The 21,461-nt window shown below is 40.0% G+C and overlaps 1 protein-coding gene across 1 annotated transcript; it reads right to left on the bottom strand.

Moving 5' to 3' along the window:
• Positions 1 to 1,704: 1,704 nt before the first annotated feature.
• On the bottom strand, positions 1,705 to 19,759 carry foxred1 (FAD-dependent oxidoreductase domain containing 1). Its single transcript, XM_030747254.1, has 11 exons — positions 19,492 to 19,759; positions 18,896 to 19,116; positions 18,614 to 18,724; positions 16,160 to 16,278; positions 15,353 to 15,447; positions 12,620 to 12,721; positions 10,962 to 11,038; positions 8,950 to 9,110; positions 5,429 to 5,558; positions 5,233 to 5,337; positions 1,705 to 4,993 (listed from the first exon to the last, which is right to left on the bottom strand). The coding sequence occupies exons 1-11, from the start codon at positions 19,646 to 19,648 to the stop codon at positions 4,739 to 4,741; spliced, it is 1,533 nt and encodes a 510-aa protein (XP_030603114.1). The 5' UTR covers positions 19,649 to 19,759; the 3' UTR covers positions 1,705 to 4,738.
• Between the last annotated feature and the right edge of the window lie 1,702 nt (positions 19,760 to 21,461).

The raw sequence follows: 21,461 nt of genomic DNA on the forward strand, positions 1-21,461 counted from the left end.
CATGAACATCTCATTCCTGTAACTTTGGCAGAGGGGCTTTTGTCATAGCTCTTCTTTCGTATTTACCTCAGACGCAGCAAAGGAACCTGTTGGTGGGGTTTTGCCAGTGACTGACTCTGTCATGCATGATTCAGTCTTTGCTGGTTTGCTGCATCGAGCTGCAGGAAGTCGAGATGTGGAGGATGTGGAGGTAGCGGCTCTGCGGGGAGCAGGATGGTTCATAATCTCTTCTGAAGTTGCAAGGCAAAACCACAAATAATGCAAAATTGTTTGTCAGCGATGGAAGGCAACATTTGCAGGTGCAATTAGTCCAAAGCCTTTCACCGTGCGCTACGTCTTCTTCTTCTACTACTGTGATGTCCTCATCACAGTTTTTAAAAATTGTGCCATCATGAAGGACCTGGTGCTTGTCACAGTAGTTGTAAATTGTCCCAAGTTTGTACAATTTTGTGTTTTTTAAAGAGGAAATTATGGATAGATTACTATGCAGGAAACATGGGTACATTCACAAAGCCTTGGAGCCAATGAGGGTCCTTCACCAGTACATTTTTTTAAATATTTAGGGCCACTTTTTATTAAATTTTCAACATGCTCAAATAGGAAACAATATTTCTTTTTTTTTAATTACACACAAAAAAGCTTTTTATATTGTTCTATTTACTTTTTCTATTTTCACTCTCACAAATTTAAGACACTCATCTTTCCAGTATTCTTTCTCCTTTATAAAGACCCTGCCTTTTTAATAATAACCTTAATACTGATTCTGAGAGCTGTACATATGAAACAAATACATCTTTGAGGAGTTTATGCACCTCATCAATCTGGTGTATATCCTGCTCTTTAAAAAGCATTATTACTGTAGAGCGGTATCAGGCTGCTCAATTACTTCCTTCCTTTAGAAAACCTGCTTATTTTCTTTTTTTTACCCTGACCTTACAACATTATTAATATGTTTTTCTTCCACCACAGTGTGACATTTTCCTGTCTGAAAGGTTAATTTTTGAATATATTTAGAATAAACAGATCCAGTATGAAAAATTAAAAATCTGTTTTGAAAGGTTCAAATTCCAATCTGGCATCTAAACCGCAGCTCCTGCTGCCTACATGTGTGCCCTAAAGACATATGATAATCAAAGGCACAACAGACCAACCTGAATTAATGATCTAGCTTTGGCTTCTAGATCTATACACAGTTTGTCTGAAACATGTCAGACGTGATGATGCTCCGAGCTTGGATTTACCCACTGAAATGGCTCCATCTGCTGCACAGTTTGTGTGAAACACCAGGAACTCCTGCATCTGACTGATGATTCATTTGCAGTGGCCGGATAAGAAAGTAAGACAGATACTTATCTGAAATGAAATGTTTTGGCTGTGTCTACATATGATGAGCTCTTACTTTGTTCAGTGCTGAAAGATCGTACTGTTAGAGCTGTATTATATCTGTATATTTTTTATGCTTGATTAACCACCTGCTGTGCCGCTGTTTGTACCCCGTGTAATTGCACTAATAAAATATAAGGTAAACATTTTGACAATAAAAGCAGGTAAAACAACCTTAAAATAAAGAAGTAGATGAATATCAAACAAGTAATTTTTAATGAAATGGAAAAAAAAGTGTGTGTGTGGGGGGGGGGGGGGTTGTAAAATTAAGACATGAAAACTGAAAGATTCAGATTATGGAGGATAATTTATTGAGCCTGTCATCGGTCAGCGATCTGCCAAATTAGCTTTGCTTCTTTCTGAAGATCATATGAGTACAACTTTTTATGTGCACTCCTGGAAATTTGAAGAGGAGCATTCAAACCACTTAAATTCAGATGTTTGACAGTTATAGTGTGCAGGTAAAGGCTCTACATTATAAATCTCCTAATTTATCTTCTCACTGCACCCACGCCTCTCTCTTACCCATTCAGTACTGATTATGTTTCTAAATAAGTAATAAGCAGTAATAAAAATCACATTTATTACATCCTGAGCTGCATTAGCACCATAGACTGTATATAAAAGATGGATGCAGCCAGAATGATGTCATCCATTGGTTTTAGACTCATTAGCATTTAGGCCACTCCACCTGTTAAGTGACCATATTTGGTCATTACCTAGCTTGTTTAGCGGGTGTATTCATGAACTGTATGAGTGCATGCACAGACACAAATCTGATAATTAGCGCTAAGCAAAAGAACAGTAAAATACTTGGATTTCACTCAGCAAAACTTTGTGGAAGGCCTGTATCATCCAGAAGACTGTATAATTCGTCCAATAATGCATTCAAAATGTTCCAAAAGACACCAAGAGCACAAACACTGTCTGGATGTTCAGATCAGTGACTCCTGTTAGCCGAAGCCTGCCACACACAAATTGGCTCCAGCTGCCTGTCAATCAAAATGGCCACACCCTTACTCCAGCATCCAGTGGGACGGAAAAAATATCCGCTCCTTAGAGCTGTACATAGAAGTCAAAACCTGTTTTTGGGAAGACGAGTTAAAGAAATTTTGCTATGGGAGTCTGTGGTGATTTTGGCACTTCCATAGTCGCTTCAGCTGCAGAGGAATCATTCAGTTCACTCACACTGAACTGTGTCTGATTGGCGCTTGGAGGTCAGCTGTTCAAGGAGAAATTCTGCTTTTAATTTTAGACCAATAAGGAAAACTTAGATTTTCATATTTTTATCCCTTAAACTTGATACATTTACACACTTTAGGCTCAATACCTGCAACTGATTTGACCCTTTGGTTACAGGTAATGCATAGTGTTGTTTATATTAATTAAAATTTGCGTATATGAGGGTTTACATCACCTGCATTAGTCAGTCTGGGTGTAAATCTGTAGGAGAATCATGTTTGTGTGTAGTGTGCGCGGCCCTGAGAGCAGCAACACCTTAAGGAAACATGAAGTGAGGAGACAACCCAAGATTTTTGTTGAAAAATTGACTTAATATAATTGTGATTACACCGATCAATACAACAGACATACCATATATTAATAAAATTAGATATAAAAAGTATGTTAAACGTTTAAAAGTACCAGAGTTAAACCATTGCATGGGACAGGACAAACTGTGTATTCAGCAGTCAGGAAAAACAAGCAGCTGATGACGTTTCAACCTAAATTTGCATGCTCCAACTACTTAGTGGCACCAAACAGCCCAGTTCAGTGGAAATCTGGAAAGCAGAAGTTATTCGAGTTGTTCTGCATCAGGAGTGAGTCAGCTGCCAGCTCACCTCCATATATTTCCTCTTCTAATGAAGAAGCACATCCTTCCTTCTACTTTATTCTCAGTGGTTCATCCCACTGATTTCTTTAGAAAGCACTATTATTGTCTTTGAAATCAGACTAATAAAAAGGTACGGGTGCTGTCAGTAGAGTTCAGTATTAAATGGCATCAGATCATCCTTTAAAACACCAAAACCCTTGCTTTGAATAAACAGAAACTAAAGTCTAAATTGAAGCATAATTGCGTTTGCCACAACTTTGGTCTTATCCTGGTAATAGATAGGGGAGTGACTGCTAATGGTGCCCTCAATTCAATGCCTGCGTGTCCATCAAATCCGCTGCAACAGAAGCAGCTGCACAGCACAGAAAAGCCAGTCAGTTTTCAAAATAAAAGCCCCCGAACAGAGTGGACACTGTGCTTCAGAAACAGAAACTTGTAGGAAGCTTATCATCACAGTCACCCGGCATGTTCCAGGGTTATTATCACATTTTTGGATAAGCAACACCAACAAAAGTAAAAGCTGAGATATGACATGATTGCATCGCTAAAATCAAGAGAGCCTCCCCAGAAAATGAGCTTTAAGAGAGCACACATAAAACACACTTTATCGAATCTGAGAGGAGGAGAGGAAGACCGCAGGGAACATGAGGTTGGAGGAACCACGTGAAGGAACTTTTTGCCTTCACACAACAGTTGGCCAAGTAGAAAAAAAGAGCAAGGAGAATGCAATAGGGCCCTTTTACTGTTAATGTTTATAACAACTGTTTGCCTTTTTTAAATCTAAAGTTTGTGGATCATTTGTGTTTTCTGAAAGTTTGTGTGCCTGCAAATCCAAAAAAAGCTGAAAATCTTGAAATATATAAAACATTCATTACAAAATCCAGGCTGAAAAAGTCAAATTCATCATTTTGTTTAACTCCTCATACAGCTCCTAATTGATTTTTATCACTGCCTTATTTTTAAATTAAAAAAATCTTGTTCATTGGTTTTACGGTTACTGCACATGTGTTTTTTCTTCTCTAAAGGATTTATTTCAAATTGTTTTATTACCATTTACACGTGAATATTATTATCAGCTTATAAACTATAACAAAAAACAGTGGTTCCCTGACTGCAGTTTTATCGGGATCACATTTTTTTTGGCTGTGATAATTGTGTAGTTAAAATCTGATATTGTAATAATTGAATATTTCTTCTCACTGATCATATTTTGCACCTTCCTTCCTTTTCTGTTGTTACATGGCAGGAAGTCTAATAATTTGACCCATCCTTCCACCCTGACCTTTTTATTCCTGCAGCTGCTACAGGCTATAAATATGTTGTATTTGGGCATTTTCTGAAACCACTCATGTTCTGTTCTTTTTGTCTAACATCGGACTTCACTGTAGAAACGATACCGCCCAGATCTCAGTAATCAGTTTGTTGATTGCTGTTGTGTTCCCAGCTACAGAAATAAGACTCGAGCTATAATAATTTGATTTTGGCAGCATGTAAATGATATGAGTCCAGGGTCCAGCTCAGCTACACGATGTTCCTCTCCAGCATCGGCTCCTGGGTCAGAATCCGGCTGAAACTGAAGCCGCTCAGGTCCAGAGTTTTAAAGTTTCCATCCAGAATCAGCTCTGCCACAGCGCGACCCACTGCGGGCGAGTGCTGCAGGCCATGACCGCTGAAGCCCGTTGCAAAGTACATGTTGTTGATGAGGGGGTGCGTACCGATGATGGCGTTTTGGTCAAAGGTGTTGTAGTCATAGAAACCCGCCCACGCACCGGTCACCTGAAGGGAGGAATATGAGAACATCCTTATTTTAGAGAGTGATAAAAATTAGGCCTTCGTTTTGGAAAAGCCAGTTTCTTTAGATGGAAGAGGCTGGCTGAAGCAAAAAGAAAATCTTAAATTGAACTGGCTTAAAAACGGGCCTACGATTAAGTTGAAAAGAAAGCAGTTCTGGCTGCTGATAACACCGTAAAGCTGGCAGCAACCATATGAATCAGACCACACTTCTCCAGCTGTACCTTAAGTTTCTCAAAAGCAGGAACTCTAAAGGCCAAATGAGGCCAAACATTCTCCTCAAAGAAGCTGTGGTCCACTTCTAGATTACTGGTATCTGGCTCGTCCGCCTGAGAACACACAACCAGAGCAAACAATGAGATCACTTGCTTAGCTGTTGAATGTTAACGTAAGGAAACAGCTCAGAGATAAAACACGGACCTCCTCCGGTGAGGCCCCGGCAATGTAGTTCCCACCTAAGCCCTCTCTCCTCAAGTAAACTCCCGAGTAATCGATCAAGAAGGGAGTGTCTAGGCCAGGACCATCAGGACAGCGGACCACATACACATACCTGAAAAACAGTTGAGAAGTAAACAGCTCAGGGTCTTACAGTCCTGACATCATATCAGCTGATATTTCATGTCACACCAAGATGTAAGTGACTTTGTGTGGAGGTTTTCTGGCATGAAAATGATCAGACTTTAAGGGATTTACTTATCCTCTGTGTGGAAAAGGCTTTACAATGAATTATCCACACAGCTCAAAACTCTTGTCTTATTAAATGTTCATGTGATGGTCTGACAGCTGTTCAAGGCAGCATGAGAAAAGATTTAGTGAAGGTCTAACAGACTGCAAATAAGGCAGAAAAAATGGGTAGTTCTTCATAATACAGCCCACAGGTTAAGGTGTAATTTCCATTTAACGTGTAAGTTTTCTGAATTCATGTGGGGTAATCTTCAAAACCTTAAAAATTTTAATTTCCAAATGATGAACAATGAACAGGGCAGTAATAATTGGCAGTTCTAGAGGAAATAAACACATTCAGGTAAAACTATCCTAATCTGGCCTTCTTACATAATACATATTATTATTATTATTACTATTATTATTATTATGAGTACAAGCTGTATTATAGAGTATCCAGACTTTTCCTTCTTATGTTGTAATTAAATCATATTCTTAAAGGTGGGGTGTGGGCTATGTTATAGACTATCCTAACGGTGATTAAGCAGTAAATATTCAGGGTATATGGTGTATTACAGAGTATCCCAATACCTCCTTACATTACACAGCCCCCTAATCGCACAGTATTATTAGGGGGCTGGGCTCTATTACAGAATATTTGAACCTCTCCTTCTTACATTGTTCTAGTCTACTTTGCCCAGATTTTAAAATTATATTCGGTGTCCAGAACATATTTTTAGGTACTGAAAATGAGATCATAAACTCGCAAGTATTACATCACAAATGTTGGAAAATGAGGCTTTAAGTCAGAGGATATATGGATAGAGTTCAACCAGGAAAATCAAGGACATGTTTTTCATATGGCCTTGATTTTCCTGGTTGGCTGACTCGCTGATTGATTGCTTGATTGTGTTTTCTTCAAACAAAGAAAAAAACCCAGTAAAAGTTAAGCAGCAGCACACACTCGTAAACATGTAAACACACCTGCATCTGCAAAGTGAGATTAAAAAAGGCATCTTTAAAACATGTATGCTTGCCACTGCTGCTGCTAAAAATGCAATCCATTTCTGCGGGAAACACAAAATATCACTCGGAATTATTATTAAAGGTGACATATCATGCAAAATCCACTTTTTTTTAGCCCTTAAATACATTTTTTTGTGTACTTTGAGCATGTAGCATATTTTTCAGTCCGTTCAGTTTTCTCTATTCCCTGTTACGTTTTCTTTCCTCTTACGTCACAGTATTTACTGTGGAACTGCTAAACAAGGACATGGACTTCCGGCTAACCAATTTCGTGATCCGCCTTTTTTTTTTCCTCACAGCGATTTTGTAGTCCAAGTTCAGTTATGCTGAAGTTGCAAGTAGACAAGTCAAAATGTTCGGTTGTTGGATGTATTAACCCACACGATTACTTACATCGCCCCCCGGCATCAGAGCCTCTTCGATGTGCCCATTTCTCTGCCGCTACATAATCGTATCGCTGCTATCAAAGTACAAAAATGGCCGAACGGGGGAGTGGAACGCTCGGCGACCTGGAGGGGGGCGGGGCGTGAAATGTCTCATTCACATTTACAGAGACCGCACCAAAACGAGCTGCTCTAAGACGCCTCAGAACAGGTGTAAACGAGGAATTCAGACCAAAGCATTGCAGTTCTACTTTATACAGACCGCAAGTGAATGATTTACATGATATGTCCCCTTTAAATAATGCAGGAAAAATTAGGTGCAGTAGTATAACTGCACCTGATTTTGAAGTGTTTTTCAACCTTTTTTTGAGCCAAAGTAGATTTTTTTATTGAAAAAAATCACGAGGCACACCACCAGTCAAAAAAAAAATCATAAAAAAAATGATACTTTGTAGCCTATATTAACAATATAGTCATTCTTATCAAAGTGTCTAGAATAGGAATCAAATAAACCAGCTGTTCGGCTAGTAGGGGCAGGTAATGGTGCTTCAGCAGTGATCGCCTGGCAGTATAGGGTTATAATAAGTATGCTGTGTGTGCGTTTCAGATGACTCATGTTGCAGAACTACCGCTGCAAACTGTCGGTCTGGGCATTCAACCGATGCTTTGCGCCTCCAGTTTCTTGCTGTGGGGTTTTAAAAATGGCAGGCTTGATTCTGGTGAAGGAGTCACTCTTATGACTCCGCTAGTGATGACACTCCCTGGCCAATCAGTGGCATGCTGTCCTCCGCGTCACATTTTTGTATCGCCTCGGATCGCTCAGAACCTCAGGTGAGTGGGTACGAAAAAGTACCTTCAAACTTGTACCAGTTACTAATGGAAACGCCGTCAAACCGCAGCGAGTCGAGGCGACCCGCACCGAGTCGTCCCATATGGAAACGCGTCTTTAGAACTTCGGGTGAATGAGTACGGAAAAAGGACCGGCAAAGTGTACCTGACTCTAATGGAAATGCCATCAAATCGCGGCGAGTCGAGTCGACCCGCGGCGAGTCATTCCATATGGAAAAGTGGTTTAATTCTCTTGTCTCTATATACAATGCAATTCGCTACCTGCTGCTATCTAGTCTAGTGATATGGAAGAGTATTACATGATTATGCTCCCAGTCACTATTACAGCGCACACACACTCATGGCATATTTTCCCACGGCACACCTGACGATCTCCCACGGCATACTAGTGTGCCGTGGCACAGTGGTTGAAAAACACTGGTATAAATAATGTAGATGAAGTCAGCCCTCCTGGTCTTACTTCACACTTTGGTTTCTATAATCATTAAATTAACCTGCACACATTCTTTGAGTGTATGGAGAGGTGGACACTGAAGCCCACCTTGAAATGGCCATAAAGTGTTTGGTACAGTGAACAATGAGCAGTGATTCCACGGGGTGGGTGTGTTTAAAAAGGGGGCCACAGTTCATCAGATGTGGAAGAAAAGCAGCCAACGATTCGAGCCACAAGTCTGAGGAATAATAAAAGTAATGTGGCCGACGGCACGCAGCACACATGCTCAAACGGTACAGGTCGTGCTGACTAAAATGAAACGACTCGCTTTGTTGCCTACATAGATCCATTTTTATTTGTAGAGTAAAAGATGCAGAACAGTGAAATGAAAAGACTGCAGCGGGTGGACACTCACAGGCAGCAGTATGAAGTCAGTTTTTCCATTTTTGGAGCGCAGAGTCTGAATACAAACTGTCAGAATATTGATTTAGTGCACTGTATGAGGCACTGCCTTTCACAGAAAACTCTAGCAGCTGTTTTTTTTTTTTTTAAAAAAGGAAAATGTGCCCCTCGAGTCAATAGCCTACCTTTTCCGTGGCTCAACAGGCAGTGGGATTCCTGCGATGGAGTTTTCGGGGCCAAAGCCAATTCCCAGCATCTCTGTCAGCTTACCAGAAAAGGCTCCCGCTGCATTCACCACAATAGCGCACTCCACCGGCTGGTACTCCAGGCTGTCTGGCATCTGCACCTGCCCGACAACAAGCCGTCATCCTATCATGCACAATGCCACATTGTGCGGGCAGATCACCCCCCCCCCCCCCCAACTACAAGTACATTTTCTCCTGTTTCTGACAGTTCAAAGATGTTTGACCAGGAGCATTTCATGTTTTAATTGTGCTTTTTTTTTTTTTTTAATGATTTCTGGATTTTTGTTCCCCTCCAAAACACATAACACCACTTTTCAAAAAGTGTGCAGAATCTATTAATCTCAATTCCAGCTCCATATTTTGATTCATGGATTCTACTAGAGTAACTTTGCATAACTCACAGGTCAAAATCCTTTAAAAGTTGGCAGGTTCAGCCCACAGTATTTGTCAAATATCAATCAAAATTCTATAAGCAACATACAACAGTACCAATTATTGTAAAATTATATGAATTTCAAAAGGAAAAAGAAGCTTTATGAAAACAGTAAAATCTAAGTCCTCGTTTATGCTAGAAAAGGACTGTAATTTATAAATGAAAACAAAAACAAACTTCCTTCTGGTTAAATCTCTGTCACCTCTTCCTATAGACCAGGGGATGTGGTCTATTCCACAGGTTTGTGAATGGATTATTATTATTATAGAGGTCCAGGTAGTGTCGAGCCATATTTTAAGCCTAAGAGTGTGTGTTTGTGTGTTTTAGCTCATGTTCATGTCAGATTGGTACATTTATTTTTCAGCATTTAGCCGTGCCTCTCTCTTTTACGTTTCTTTTACGGCGAGTCTTTTGGCTTGATTGTAAGACCTCAATCAAAATGTTTCTGCTCGGTATATTATATTGTCAAGCTGACAGATCACAGCAGGTGAAAACCACTCTCAGCACACACCAGAGGCCCCATTTCCACGTCTCAAACAGGTCAGCGCTGTTTTGGCAGCAGAGAACGGCACCTATCCAATAGCAGGCGGTAGCTTTTAGTTGGGTGATTGTTCCAAATTAGTTCTGTTTATGGGAGTTTGCCTGATGGCCTCTGGGAGACATGGCTTTTCCAGATTTCTTCAGGGAACGTGCAGTGAATGCTAAACTGGTTGAAGTTTGATTACATATATATATATATCCTTTGATAACATACTGCATTATCTCAGTGAAAGATTTCTATACTGATGGTAATTTTGCCTCATCTGAACAAATGTCAGCCAGCTTAGTTTTCCTGACAAACGTTTTTAAAGATGCAGCTCATGTTTTTAGTTTTATGGCTTCCCATTCTGACTCCTTCCTGCCTGCCCTCCACAGTCCCTCCTGGATTTAGTGCTTAAGTGCAAAAAAAAAAAAAAAAAAAGTATTAAAAGCACCACAAGCTGAATTTATGAGGTACTTAGCACCAATAATCAGACTGTGTGGGACACAATAAACTGAACGAGGTCATCTGGGAAGAAACTGCAGTTGATATATGATCTGAAGGGATTTAAAGAACGTGCACGTCAGCCATCTGGTGGTGTTACTCAGGTTCTTGTTCACCGTCTTCATTCAACAGAGATCCCTGATTACATCAAATCACATCAAATGTTTTGGACATGTCTGAAATTATCCTAGTTTTGGGATTTAGATGCTTAATTTGAGATTTTTGCCAGTTGGGTCACTATATAAAATAAGCCACTTAAGCATGAGTGTATGATCTGAGCAGATGAGCACACTGCACTGAGGAAAAAAAAAAAAAGAAAGAAACCATCACAGAAACTGGGCGTTCCCCCCTAAAGCTTAGTGAACCTAACCGGGGTAGACTTTAGTCAGAGGCTCCTCTGACACGTGACGATCATACAAAAATAAACAGGCTAAATAACACCAGGTTTACACACATCACTAAACTCAGATATGCAGCAATTGCAGTCCCACTTACTTTGACTGACTTTATTCTCCTCAGGTCCAGCTTTTCCCCGTCAGCCGTCGTCATCACGTTTGTTGTATATTTCAGTTCTGGGAGAGAAACACGTCAAAACCCATTTTCAACATGAAGAAGAAGCTCACGAGGGGTCGCCACAGCAGGCAGCGCCGCATATTTGACTTGGCAGATTTTTACGCCCCTCCTGAGGCAACCCTAAATGGGTTTGTGTCTCCTCCCGGGATCGAACTTGCGAGCTTTCACTCCAGCCCGGAGGTGCAAAATTGAACAACATGTTGTGTTTTTCTGAAATGTGTTTTACTTTTGTTTTTTTGTGTGTTTTGCAGCTAAGAGTATTATCAAATCATTAACTTCATAGCAGAAATAAATGCAGTGCAGAAAATGTTGGGTGTGATTTCCGGGTTCATGTGCATCACTGAACAACAGCCTGAAAATAGTTTGTGTTCAATAACACTTTTTTCAAAGTGGCAAAACAAGTAAGTTAAACTCATAATCCTACAAAAAATGTTAGCTTTAAAATACATTTAAAGCACCTGAAATAGAAGTACTCATTATGCAGAATAACACAGAATATATTATTAGATCATACTTCATTTATTAATGTGTTCATTACTTTAATGCTGCAGATGGAGACGTTTTTAATTAATTAATCATTTACTGCTGCATAGCTTACCTATCATAATACTGCATAACAGTTGTAGATTTAAGTTTTAAATTTGCAAATTAATAAGTAGCTAAAGCTTTAAAGCAAAGTACAATATTTGCACCCAAATTATGGCGCAGTAGAAGTAGGGCAAAACACAGAAATACCTATAGTACATTAAAACTGTGGTAGTTACGTCCCTCGTTGTATCCATCCTCTCATCTAATGAGCAATGTAATGAACTCCAAAGCCACCTTAAAGCTATGAAGTGAACTGCCTGAGGAAATCAGGTCAGCAGAGTCAGAGAATTCCTCTAAATCGCTTCCTAAGACAGAGTCTTTACTGATTTTATTGGATTCTATTGATCCATTCTGTTTAAATGCATTATACCAGTAAGTTCTTTTTAAAAAAAAATAGATTTCTGAGTAATATAACACAGTTTTGTCAGATGGTTATGTTTAGGTACTGAAACTACTCGCTGAGGTTTACACTGCTTCATAAAGGTGACGCTGCAGGGTGAAGAAATGAGGAGCTTCCAGTGTCACAGTCATCTCGCTAATGCTGTAACAAGCTGAGTCAAGCTCAACAAATCCATATTAATGGAATTTGAATGGACTGGTTGGTGCTGATTTTGTGGTCTGCTTGCTGGTATAAAGGAAAATGACTGGGATGGGTCCACAGCTACAGGGCAAAAATGTACTATAGGGTTATTGCTCACCCTGTTGCAACAATTTTAAGAATATTAACAATCTTTTTCTAAGTAGGAATGAACAAAGTACACTTTCACAGCTACTCCGAAGACAGTTTTTTCCTTCTGTTAAGTTTTTTAAAGTTTTCTATAAATATTATTAATTTTATACCTATTGTTGTGTTTTCCAAAATCATTGTTAATTTCACATGTAAATGTGTTCTGGGAAAACTGATAATTCTACATAAATGAAAATGAACGGTTATATAGATTTCAGGCATATTTCCCCTGTGTTTGTTTTGTTGTCAGGCGGCTGTAACGAACCCGTGACTTCTCCACAGCACTGAATGGCTCCCATAGAGATGGCCTTCCTCTTAAAGGCGTTCAGCAGAGTCCAGGGGTCAAACCAGCCCTCATTCTCCAGCCCTGCACAGCAGAAAATCAGACATTCACATTAGTGCAGGAGATAACATTACAAGGTAATCGTGCACAATTGGATACAAGTACTAAAATTGGCACATATTCTCTTTGAAATTGCCCCCCCCCCCTTTTTTTTTTTACATAAACTCAAACAGACTAACCCTTTCTGAGCATACAGAAGTTCGATTTTAGTTGTGTGAAATTATGATACTACTTGTACCATATTGAAGGAGTACTTATATTCAACCACGTCACCTAGATGGACTCCTGGTACTCATCACTGTTTAGCCAACTCTGACCCATAGCTCTAAGAAGCTGTCAACCTATTGATGAATATTTAGAAATGCCCAAAATACTCTTTTACAGCTACTCCAATTTCTTCTCATCTGCTAATTTAAATGATAGTGGTGTGGAGCCGACTAATGATTCCCATCTTAGTTTGACATTTTTGGTTTTCTGAATTTAAACAAGTGAACCCAGACTTCAGGGAATAATAATTATTGAGTATTACAATTACTTTGCTCCAGCAATTATCTCTTATAATTGAGATAATTGCTGGAGCTGCTCAAATGTGAATAGTTTCTTGTTTCTGACTGTGTGACAAAAGAAGTCAAATCAGGATCTAAAACGGGGCTTTGGGGAAATAATTAGGCGACTCCACACCACTATTATCTAAATAAACAGATGGGAAAAACTGTCAGTCACTAATAATTAAAATTACTGTTGGCTGCAGCTTTGCATTACTCAGATTATGTTTTTTTAGTTCTTAAAATTAGATTGTGACACAGGGTCATATAATCACAGTTAATATTTTGCCTAAGTGGTGCAGATTTCTTTAAAAAAAAAAAAAGAGAGAGAGAGAGACCCAGATGATGATGTTGGGGATTTGGGACCAGATGGGAATCCAGCAATGTAATTAGGTGTGCAAACACAGATTAACCAATCTGCTTTTTCACTTGCAGATTTATGTGTTAAACTGGTTCCTCCAGGCCAGAGCTGCAGACTGTTTTCAACATAAGGTGCATTTCTTTCCAAGATGCAGCACAAATCCAGTCAAAGCAGCAAGTCTGTCAAAACTTTGTGCCTCTGAAAGTTTAGGCATTAATCAGAACTCTAATGGGATTTACAAGTGCCACAGGCTAAAGCACTTTAGCTTTAGTCTGCAGAAATGTAAACAGCAGCAGAGAGAGAGCCACACTGTAGATAAATACAGAGATATAAGAGCACTATTCAGCACTGAACATACGGTTCTGGTCAGAAGTTTACATGCACTCATCATGGGCATGAACGCTATGGGCCAGTTTTGGGCTTTTAATAATTTATTTGAACTGTTCTTTTTCCAGAATGGAATGATTGTACAGCAAAATCTATTTAATGACTTTAAGAAACAAGATTTGGGTGCACAAGTTTGAATTTATTTTGGATTTTCTCTGATCCACACAGGGTCAACAGTATACATAAAGGATCAAATATATACACACACCCACTTAAATCTTTTAGTAAGTGGTGCTGAATGTTCTCTAATGTCTTAATGTGACAAACCCGAGGCCTGTTACCTTCTCATTAACGACCATGAGTGACTACAGCTGGTAGTGTCTCTTTGCCAGCACAAAAAGGATTTGTTTGACAGCTCTCACTGAATTGACCAATACTAAGAACAGTCCAAGGAACTCAGTGAAGATTCTAAGGAGAACTGTAGAGTTACACAGGTTGGGAAGGTCTCGGAGTAATTTCTAAACTGCAGATTCCAAGATCATCATTTCAAACAATTATTAACAAGTTTTTACAGACGTGTCACCACTTTGTCAAGGTCTGGAAGAAGATCCAAACTGTCAGCCTCAGATGAGAGGAAACTGGTTAGGATGTTCAGGAACAACCCAGAAATCACAGAAGATCAAGCCTGCCAATGAAGTAGAAACTGCTGGAAACATCACTGTCCACAGTCCACAGTGTAACAAGTTTTACATCGCCGTGGACCGAGTGGGTGCCAACCAAGAAAGAACGCCCTGCTCCAAAATCGACACCTTCAAGCTCGACTGAAATTTGCAGTTGTCCACACTGACGAGCCAAATATCTTCTGGAGAAAAGTTTGATGGTCAGACAAGCCAAAGATTGAACCAAGAGGTGTATTTGAAGGAGTAAAGGTGAGGCTTTTAAACCTAAGAACACGCCATCAGCTGTCAGCATGGTGGTGGTAGCATCACGCTCTGGGGTTGTTTTGCTGCCAGTGGTACTGGAGTAATGAAGGACTACCTCCAAATTCTTCAACTTCACCTCAAATCAAGAGCTAGTATGTATATATTTGAGCCTGTATATATACACCTTTGCCCCCGTGTGGATGCATTCAAACTTGTGCACCCAATTCTTTTCTTTTAAAGTCATTAAAGATGTATGCTGTACAATCATTCCACCCTGGAAAAAGAACAGTTCAAAGGAAATCATTAAAAGCCCAAAATTACCAAGATATTCATGATGAACACAGCTACATGCAAAAATTATTAGTTTTTCCTACAGCATACATTTACTGAGCCTAAACTTGACAATGAATGTCTCTACAGTCACTTTAGAGCTGAATTCAGACACCTTCCAGCTGCTGCTTACTTACAGGCCTTCAGTGCATGTTTTATTTGCACTCACCGTACGAGGCAAGAACCACACCCTCTGTGTTTATCCACGGAAACTTCTCCTTCAGTTGCGTCGGAGAAAGAAGAGACACTTTGGCTCCAGCAGACCTGGAATCACACCATTATAAAACTGACTGAAACATGACTGGATTTCCTACTAGAGTTTGTAATGGAAAGCTTCTGTTTTCCATTTTCATTGACTCTTTCTGCTACCTGATAGAAACCCAATGCTCCATTTTAGTTCCTCTATGACAGAAAATGGAGAAAAACATATTGTTTATTTATTTATGTTCTTATGGCTGCTTTGTGAGTTTGGGTTCTTTCTAAATTTAAATATATATAAGGGCAATTTTAAACTAAATTGCAATATTGACACTCTCTCTTCTCCCTGCTCCCATCAGGCCGGCGTTACCGCTGCCTGAGGGCTAAGACTGAAAGGTTGAAGAAGAGTTTTTACCCACAAGCCATCCGTCTGCTCAACTCTGAGCCCTAACTGGACCATTATTGCACAATGTAAATATTATAATTTATAAAAGTGTGTATAGTGTATAGTATATAGAGTATAGTGTATAGTGTATAGTGTGAATTACTTTTTTTTTAAATTTTTATTCTTATTTATATGTGTGTGTATATAGGTTGCAGGTACAAAATACATTTCACTGTGCATTGTACTGTGTATAACTGTGCATGTGACAAATAAACACTATCTTATCTTATCTTATCTTATCTTATCTTATCTTAAATCACTTCTCACAGCCCTTCACGGCACACACAGTGGGTTATTACTGTGATGTGAACACTGGTTTATTGAGCCTGATACCTTTGGGTGCTGTAGTTCTCCTCCATGATGTGAGCCACCGCCTCACTGGCCAGGAAGAGGTATCCCGAGTGGTTAAACTGCAGGTCTATGGGGTCTTCGTTCAATACGCCGAGATGCTCCTGATGGGATTCAGAGGTGTGACAGTTTGCATTCATTGATTTAAACATTTAATCGTGTCTTTACTTACACAACATTTATCGTGAGTGTGTGAATGTTTGTCCCCAGGTGGCGCTGCAACTGCCCAATCCAATAACAACATCAAAGGGGACCTTTTAGGCTAATTTCCAGCTCCACATTTTGAGGCAACCTCTACTAGAGTAGCTTAGCATGATTAACGGTTAAAAATAATTCTTCTTTGCCTTTTAGTGGGACTTGGTGCAGCCCCTCAGATCATCCTCTGTCTTTAACAAGCTCTTTTAGCTTCTCTCCCTTTGAGGTGACTTTCTTCTGATTGGCAGCCCCTCACAAACAGAAGGTTTGAGCTCCTGGCGCTACTTACTACTATAACTCCTGGAGTTATAGACAGCTGATCACTGTCCGATAGTCCCCGACCCCACTAATCCGAGTCAACGGACAGGTCCTCTCCACGGTGTTTTTGCTGTTGGTGCTTTTTGGATTGTGGTTGTGATTTACTGTGTGTACAGGAAGTGTGTGTTTTGGCTTTGGTTGCTGAAATTTTAGTGCTTTACTGGTCTGTTAGAAGTAATTAGCAGATCCCCTTAAAATAGGCAGGCAAAATGCAGTGTCCAAAGCCAGTGGGTGACTTGACAACAGTGCTGTGAAAAAGTATATGCCCCCTTCCTGATTTCCTTTTGTTTGGTTTTTGCATATTTATCACACTTACGTGATTCAGATCATCAAAGTAATTTTAATATTAAACGAGTAAATACAAAATTAATTGATGGTTTCATTTATTAATTGAATAACGCTATCCAAACCTACCTGCCCTGTGTGAAAAAGTAACTGCCTCCTAAACCTAGTAACTGGCTGTGTCACGCTTGGCAGCAAGAACTGCAATCAAGCATTTTCAATATTCAGCAATGAGCCTCTCCTCACTGTGAAGGATTTTAATCCCACTTTTCTTTGCAGAACTGCTTTAATTCAGCCACACTGGAGCGTTTTCAAGCATGAACGGCCTGTCTGAGGTGATTCCAAACCATCTCAATCTGATTTAAGTCCAGACTTTGACTAGGCTGCTCCAAAACCTTCATTTTGGTTTTTTTTGGAGGCACGCAGAGGTTGACTTGCTGGTGTGTTTGGGATCATTGTCCTGCTACATAATCCAAGTGAGCTTGAGCTTCAGGTCATGAACTGATAGCCGGACATTCTCCTTCAGGATTTTCTGGTAAAGAGCAAAATTCATGGTTCAATCAATTACAGCAAATCGTCCTGAAGCAGCAAAGCAGCCGCAGACCATCACTCTACCACCACCATGTTTGACTGTTGTTCTGATGTTCGTTCTACGAAATGCTGTGTTAGTTTTACACCAGATGTAAGGGGACTAAAACCTTCCAAAAAGTTCAGCGTTTGTCTCGTCAGTCCACAGAATGTTTTTCCCAAAAGGAAATCATTAATATATTTTCTTGGCAAAGTGAGACAAGCCTTTGTGTTCTTTTTGGTCAGTAGTGTTTTTTTTCCTTGGAACTCTGCCATGGATGCCAGTTTTGTCCAGAGTCTTTCACTGAATCATAAACTCTGACCTTAACTCAAGTGAATGAGGCCTGCAGTTCCTTAGCTGTTGTTCTAATTTTGGTCACTCCTGGGAAGGTTCACCACTGCTCCAAATTTTCTCCTTTTGTGGAAAACGGCTCTCACCGTGGTTCACTGGAGTCCCAAAGTGGCATGATGTGCTGCTTTTTGAGATCTTCTGATCTACTTCACTTTGTCAGACAGGTTCTATTTAAGGGATTTCTTGATTCAGTCTGGCTGTTATCAGGTGTTCAATGTGCACAAGGTGTTCAAATATTAACATAGCACATGTTCTGTCAGGGCAGCACGGTGGCGTAGTGGTTAGCACTGCTGCCTCACAGTTAGAATACCATCTGGAAGGCCTGGGTTCGATTCCACCTTGGCCCAGGCCTCTCCCTCTCTCTGTGTGGAGTTTGCATGTTCTCCCCGTGCTTGCGTGGGTTTCCTCCGGGTACTCCGGTTTCCTCCCACATTCCAAAGACATGCACTTACTGGGGTTAGGTTAATTGGCTAATCTAAATTGCCCATAGGTGTGAATGAGCGCGTGAATGTGAGTGTGAAAGGTTGTCTGTCCCTCTGTGTTGGCCCTGCAACAGGCTGGCGACCTATTCAGGGTGTACCCTGCCTCTCGCCCTGTGACAGCTGGGATAGGCTCCAGCCCCCCCGCGACCCTTAACAGGATGTGTGGAAGCGAATGGATGGATGGATGGATGTTCTGTCACATTTAATGATTAAAACCCCCATCAGTTATTTCCAGTGACCTACATTGACGTTCCTCATGAAGTCAGCAGAAGCCAGGGAGAGGTGGATGTTCTCCAGCAGGGAGAACTGCTGTCGGATCCCCCCAGCAGACAGCACCGTGGAGGCCTTGGAGTACTGCAGACCATCAGGGGGAGCAATGAATATGAGGAGAATTAGTTTGAATAGCGGGTAGGACATGAACACAGTATGCACCTATAGATAATAATAGATTTAAATCTTAAAACAATTTAAACAATTGTTAAAATTAAAGAATGACACTGCTAGTCTAGACTCAATCACACTCACCGTTGGGTCCCTCTCCACAACTAGGACCCGCACCCCTCCTCGCACCCTCTCCTTCTGTTTCAGCCAGTAGGCGATGGACCAGCCCACCACCCCGCCACCCACAATCACGATGTCGGCCCTGTCTGGAGGAAGGTTGGGGTTGATCTCTAAGGGACTCCAGCCGCTCCCTGGAAGCGCGTCCGCCGCCTTCTTACGCATAGCTGCCAGATGGGCCTCCAGATCTGAGCCACAAAACCACAAACTTTACACTTCCTCAAGGTTATTTGTTTACTCCCACCATAGAAATGAAAATGTTTCCCGATACTTTAGCTACCACTCTCCAATTCGGCATATAAAACAATCTGTACATCACAAACACCTTCATGCAAATTAACATGCAGGGTGGTTAGTGTTTAGCGTAAAGAGCAACTGTAAAAGGTATTTGAAAGATTATATGCAACCGAATTGTAGACAGGCTTCTAGTAGTTTATCAAAAATGTTTAGCAGAATCGCACCAATTGCACATGTTTATAGAAACACAAATCATTTGATAATTGTTGCATTTCTGAATGTAAACTTGCTGAGTTGCATAACAGCCATTTCTCGGTCAGTCCCACCTTTGAAAAAGTATTTTCGAAGCGGTCTGCCTGTGCTCAAGCTTTGACATAAAGCCAGGTGTCCGCACAGCCACGTGGGTCGACGTGTCACCCGTGTGGAGGCAAGTAACCCACGAGCCGTCCCCACCTTCACCTGCAGACGCAGCCACGAAGACATGGCGGGAGGTTCAGTTAACCGATCGGCTAGCTAAAGCGAACACGGTTCAAACAAAAACAAAAGCAAAATTTCATTTCTCCTCTGGTACACGAACACCAACAACCTAACCGGACAGCTCCGCCAAAACAGACAAAAACACGCAGCGCGACCGGTTCAATGGCGGCGCTCTTCAAAATAAAAGCACCAGTGCGGACCGCACATTTTTAGCAGGTCAGTGTGAAATGCAGCAATGCTCCAACCTTTCCTGACACTTCAGAAGCCAAAAAATTGCACCAAAGCAATATCAATAAAATTAAAAAAGGCTCCAAACTGAATTTTATCTAAAGTTAAGAGCAGTGCAACAGCTTCGGGAAAGGTTTAGGTTTTCACCCTTAGAAAAATCATATGGATTCAACTTTGTTTAACTTCATTTTATTTTAACCTGTCCCACAGTTTGATGTTTTGGAATTTAAAGGAATTATAATTGAAATGAACAAATTCATCATGATGGGTAACAGATGCACATCTAAAGAGGACATTTCCACAATAAACTGGTGCAGAGCAGTTACAAACTGGAGCTTAAAATTTATTCAAATCCAGGAAATGTGTACGATGCAAACTGTATATAAACTGTTTATAGCTTTTCTATAACGTTTGTGGTTATATGTTGTTCTCTCAGTAACCTGTTTGCTGAGTATCCTCCCAGTCAATTAATCATTACCATATAAATGTATTTTTTAAATATAAAAAATAGCAAGGAAAAACTGTTGTGTCTGTTGGTATTTAAACTTCCCTTTTGTTTCAATCACTGATCCAAAACATGTAAAATGTAAGATATGAAATGTACACTGACGTAACAGTGTATTGATGACTGTTAAATAATTCTCGTCTTAAAAGCATCTTTCAGAAATACATACTGGGATTCTGCTGGATCCTCAGTATTAACATAAATGTAATCTGCAAATTTTCAACTCTTATAAATATCTTTTTTAATTTAATTTAATTTTAACTCATATTTAGGTATTTAGGTACAGACTGGTTGAATATTTTTTAAAAAGTGTGGTAAAACATCACTTTGAGTCCTGCAGGCAGTAAAAGGTGAATAACAAATTACATTTCTATAAATCTATTTAAAATGTTCTTAAATAATATATGAATATAATTTGATTTCCTAGTTTATTTATGTATTTATATAAATCATAATGTGAGCCATTGCATGCCTGTAGTCTTTGTTGTGATAAATGTTATTCAGGTAAATGTGTAAACTGATTGTAACAATCACGAACTTTATAGCTTTATCCAAAGACTGATATTCCATGTGTTTATAGATACTGTATATGTAAATGTAAAGGAACAAAATGAAAAAAAAAATCTTCTCAGACTTGGAAGGCTTTTGAAAGGTTTCTTTTATTACACAGTATACACGTTTGAATTGTATAATTAATTAACTGCTGAAGCTGCTTCTGCAGAATGTGCCAAAAAAAAAAAAAAGTAATTTTATTTTGAAAACCTCTCCGGAAAGCGCAGTTGTAATGCTGCTGACTCGATCTTCCTCGACAAAGAGGCAGTGGCTTCCCACGTGATTGAAGAGGACCAATCAGAGAGGAGGGAGTGGATCGTCACCCCAGCAACACATCCTTTTTTTTTTTTATTGGCTGCGACGCAAATGTGTTCAAATGCGTATTAACCTAAGAACTCAGGAAGAAGAATGAGATTTCAGGAGGTCAGACAGAGATTATTGTGGAGCTTGAACATAAAAGTTAAAATTACAAATCTAAAATTAAATCTAAAATCTACGGGCAGCCAATGAAACAAAGCCCAAACTGGACTGATA

Source organism: Archocentrus centrarchus, chromosome 14, assembly GCF_007364275.1.
Source record: "Archocentrus centrarchus isolate MPI-CPG fArcCen1 chromosome 14, fArcCen1, whole genome shotgun sequence".
In the NCBI taxonomy this organism is placed as follows: Eukaryota; Metazoa; Chordata; class Actinopteri; order Cichliformes; family Cichlidae; genus Archocentrus; species Archocentrus centrarchus.

What these genes read in the sequence shown, in the direction of transcription:
- foxred1 (XM_030747254.1), bottom strand. Translation starts at nt 19,648, where the DNA reads ATGTCTTCGTGGCTGCGTCTGCAGGTGAAGGTGGGGACGGCTCGTGGG. An exon ending in ACTTCATGAGGAACGTCAAT is followed by an intron (nt 16,279 to 18,613) that starts GTAGGTCACTGG and finishes GAATCCCATCAG; the next exon opens with GAGCATCTCGGCGTATTGAA. An exon ending in TGTGGTTCTTGCCTCGTACG is followed by an intron (nt 12,722 to 15,352) that starts GTGAGTGCAAAT and finishes TCTGCTGTGCAG; the next exon opens with GGCTGGAGAATGAGGGCTGG.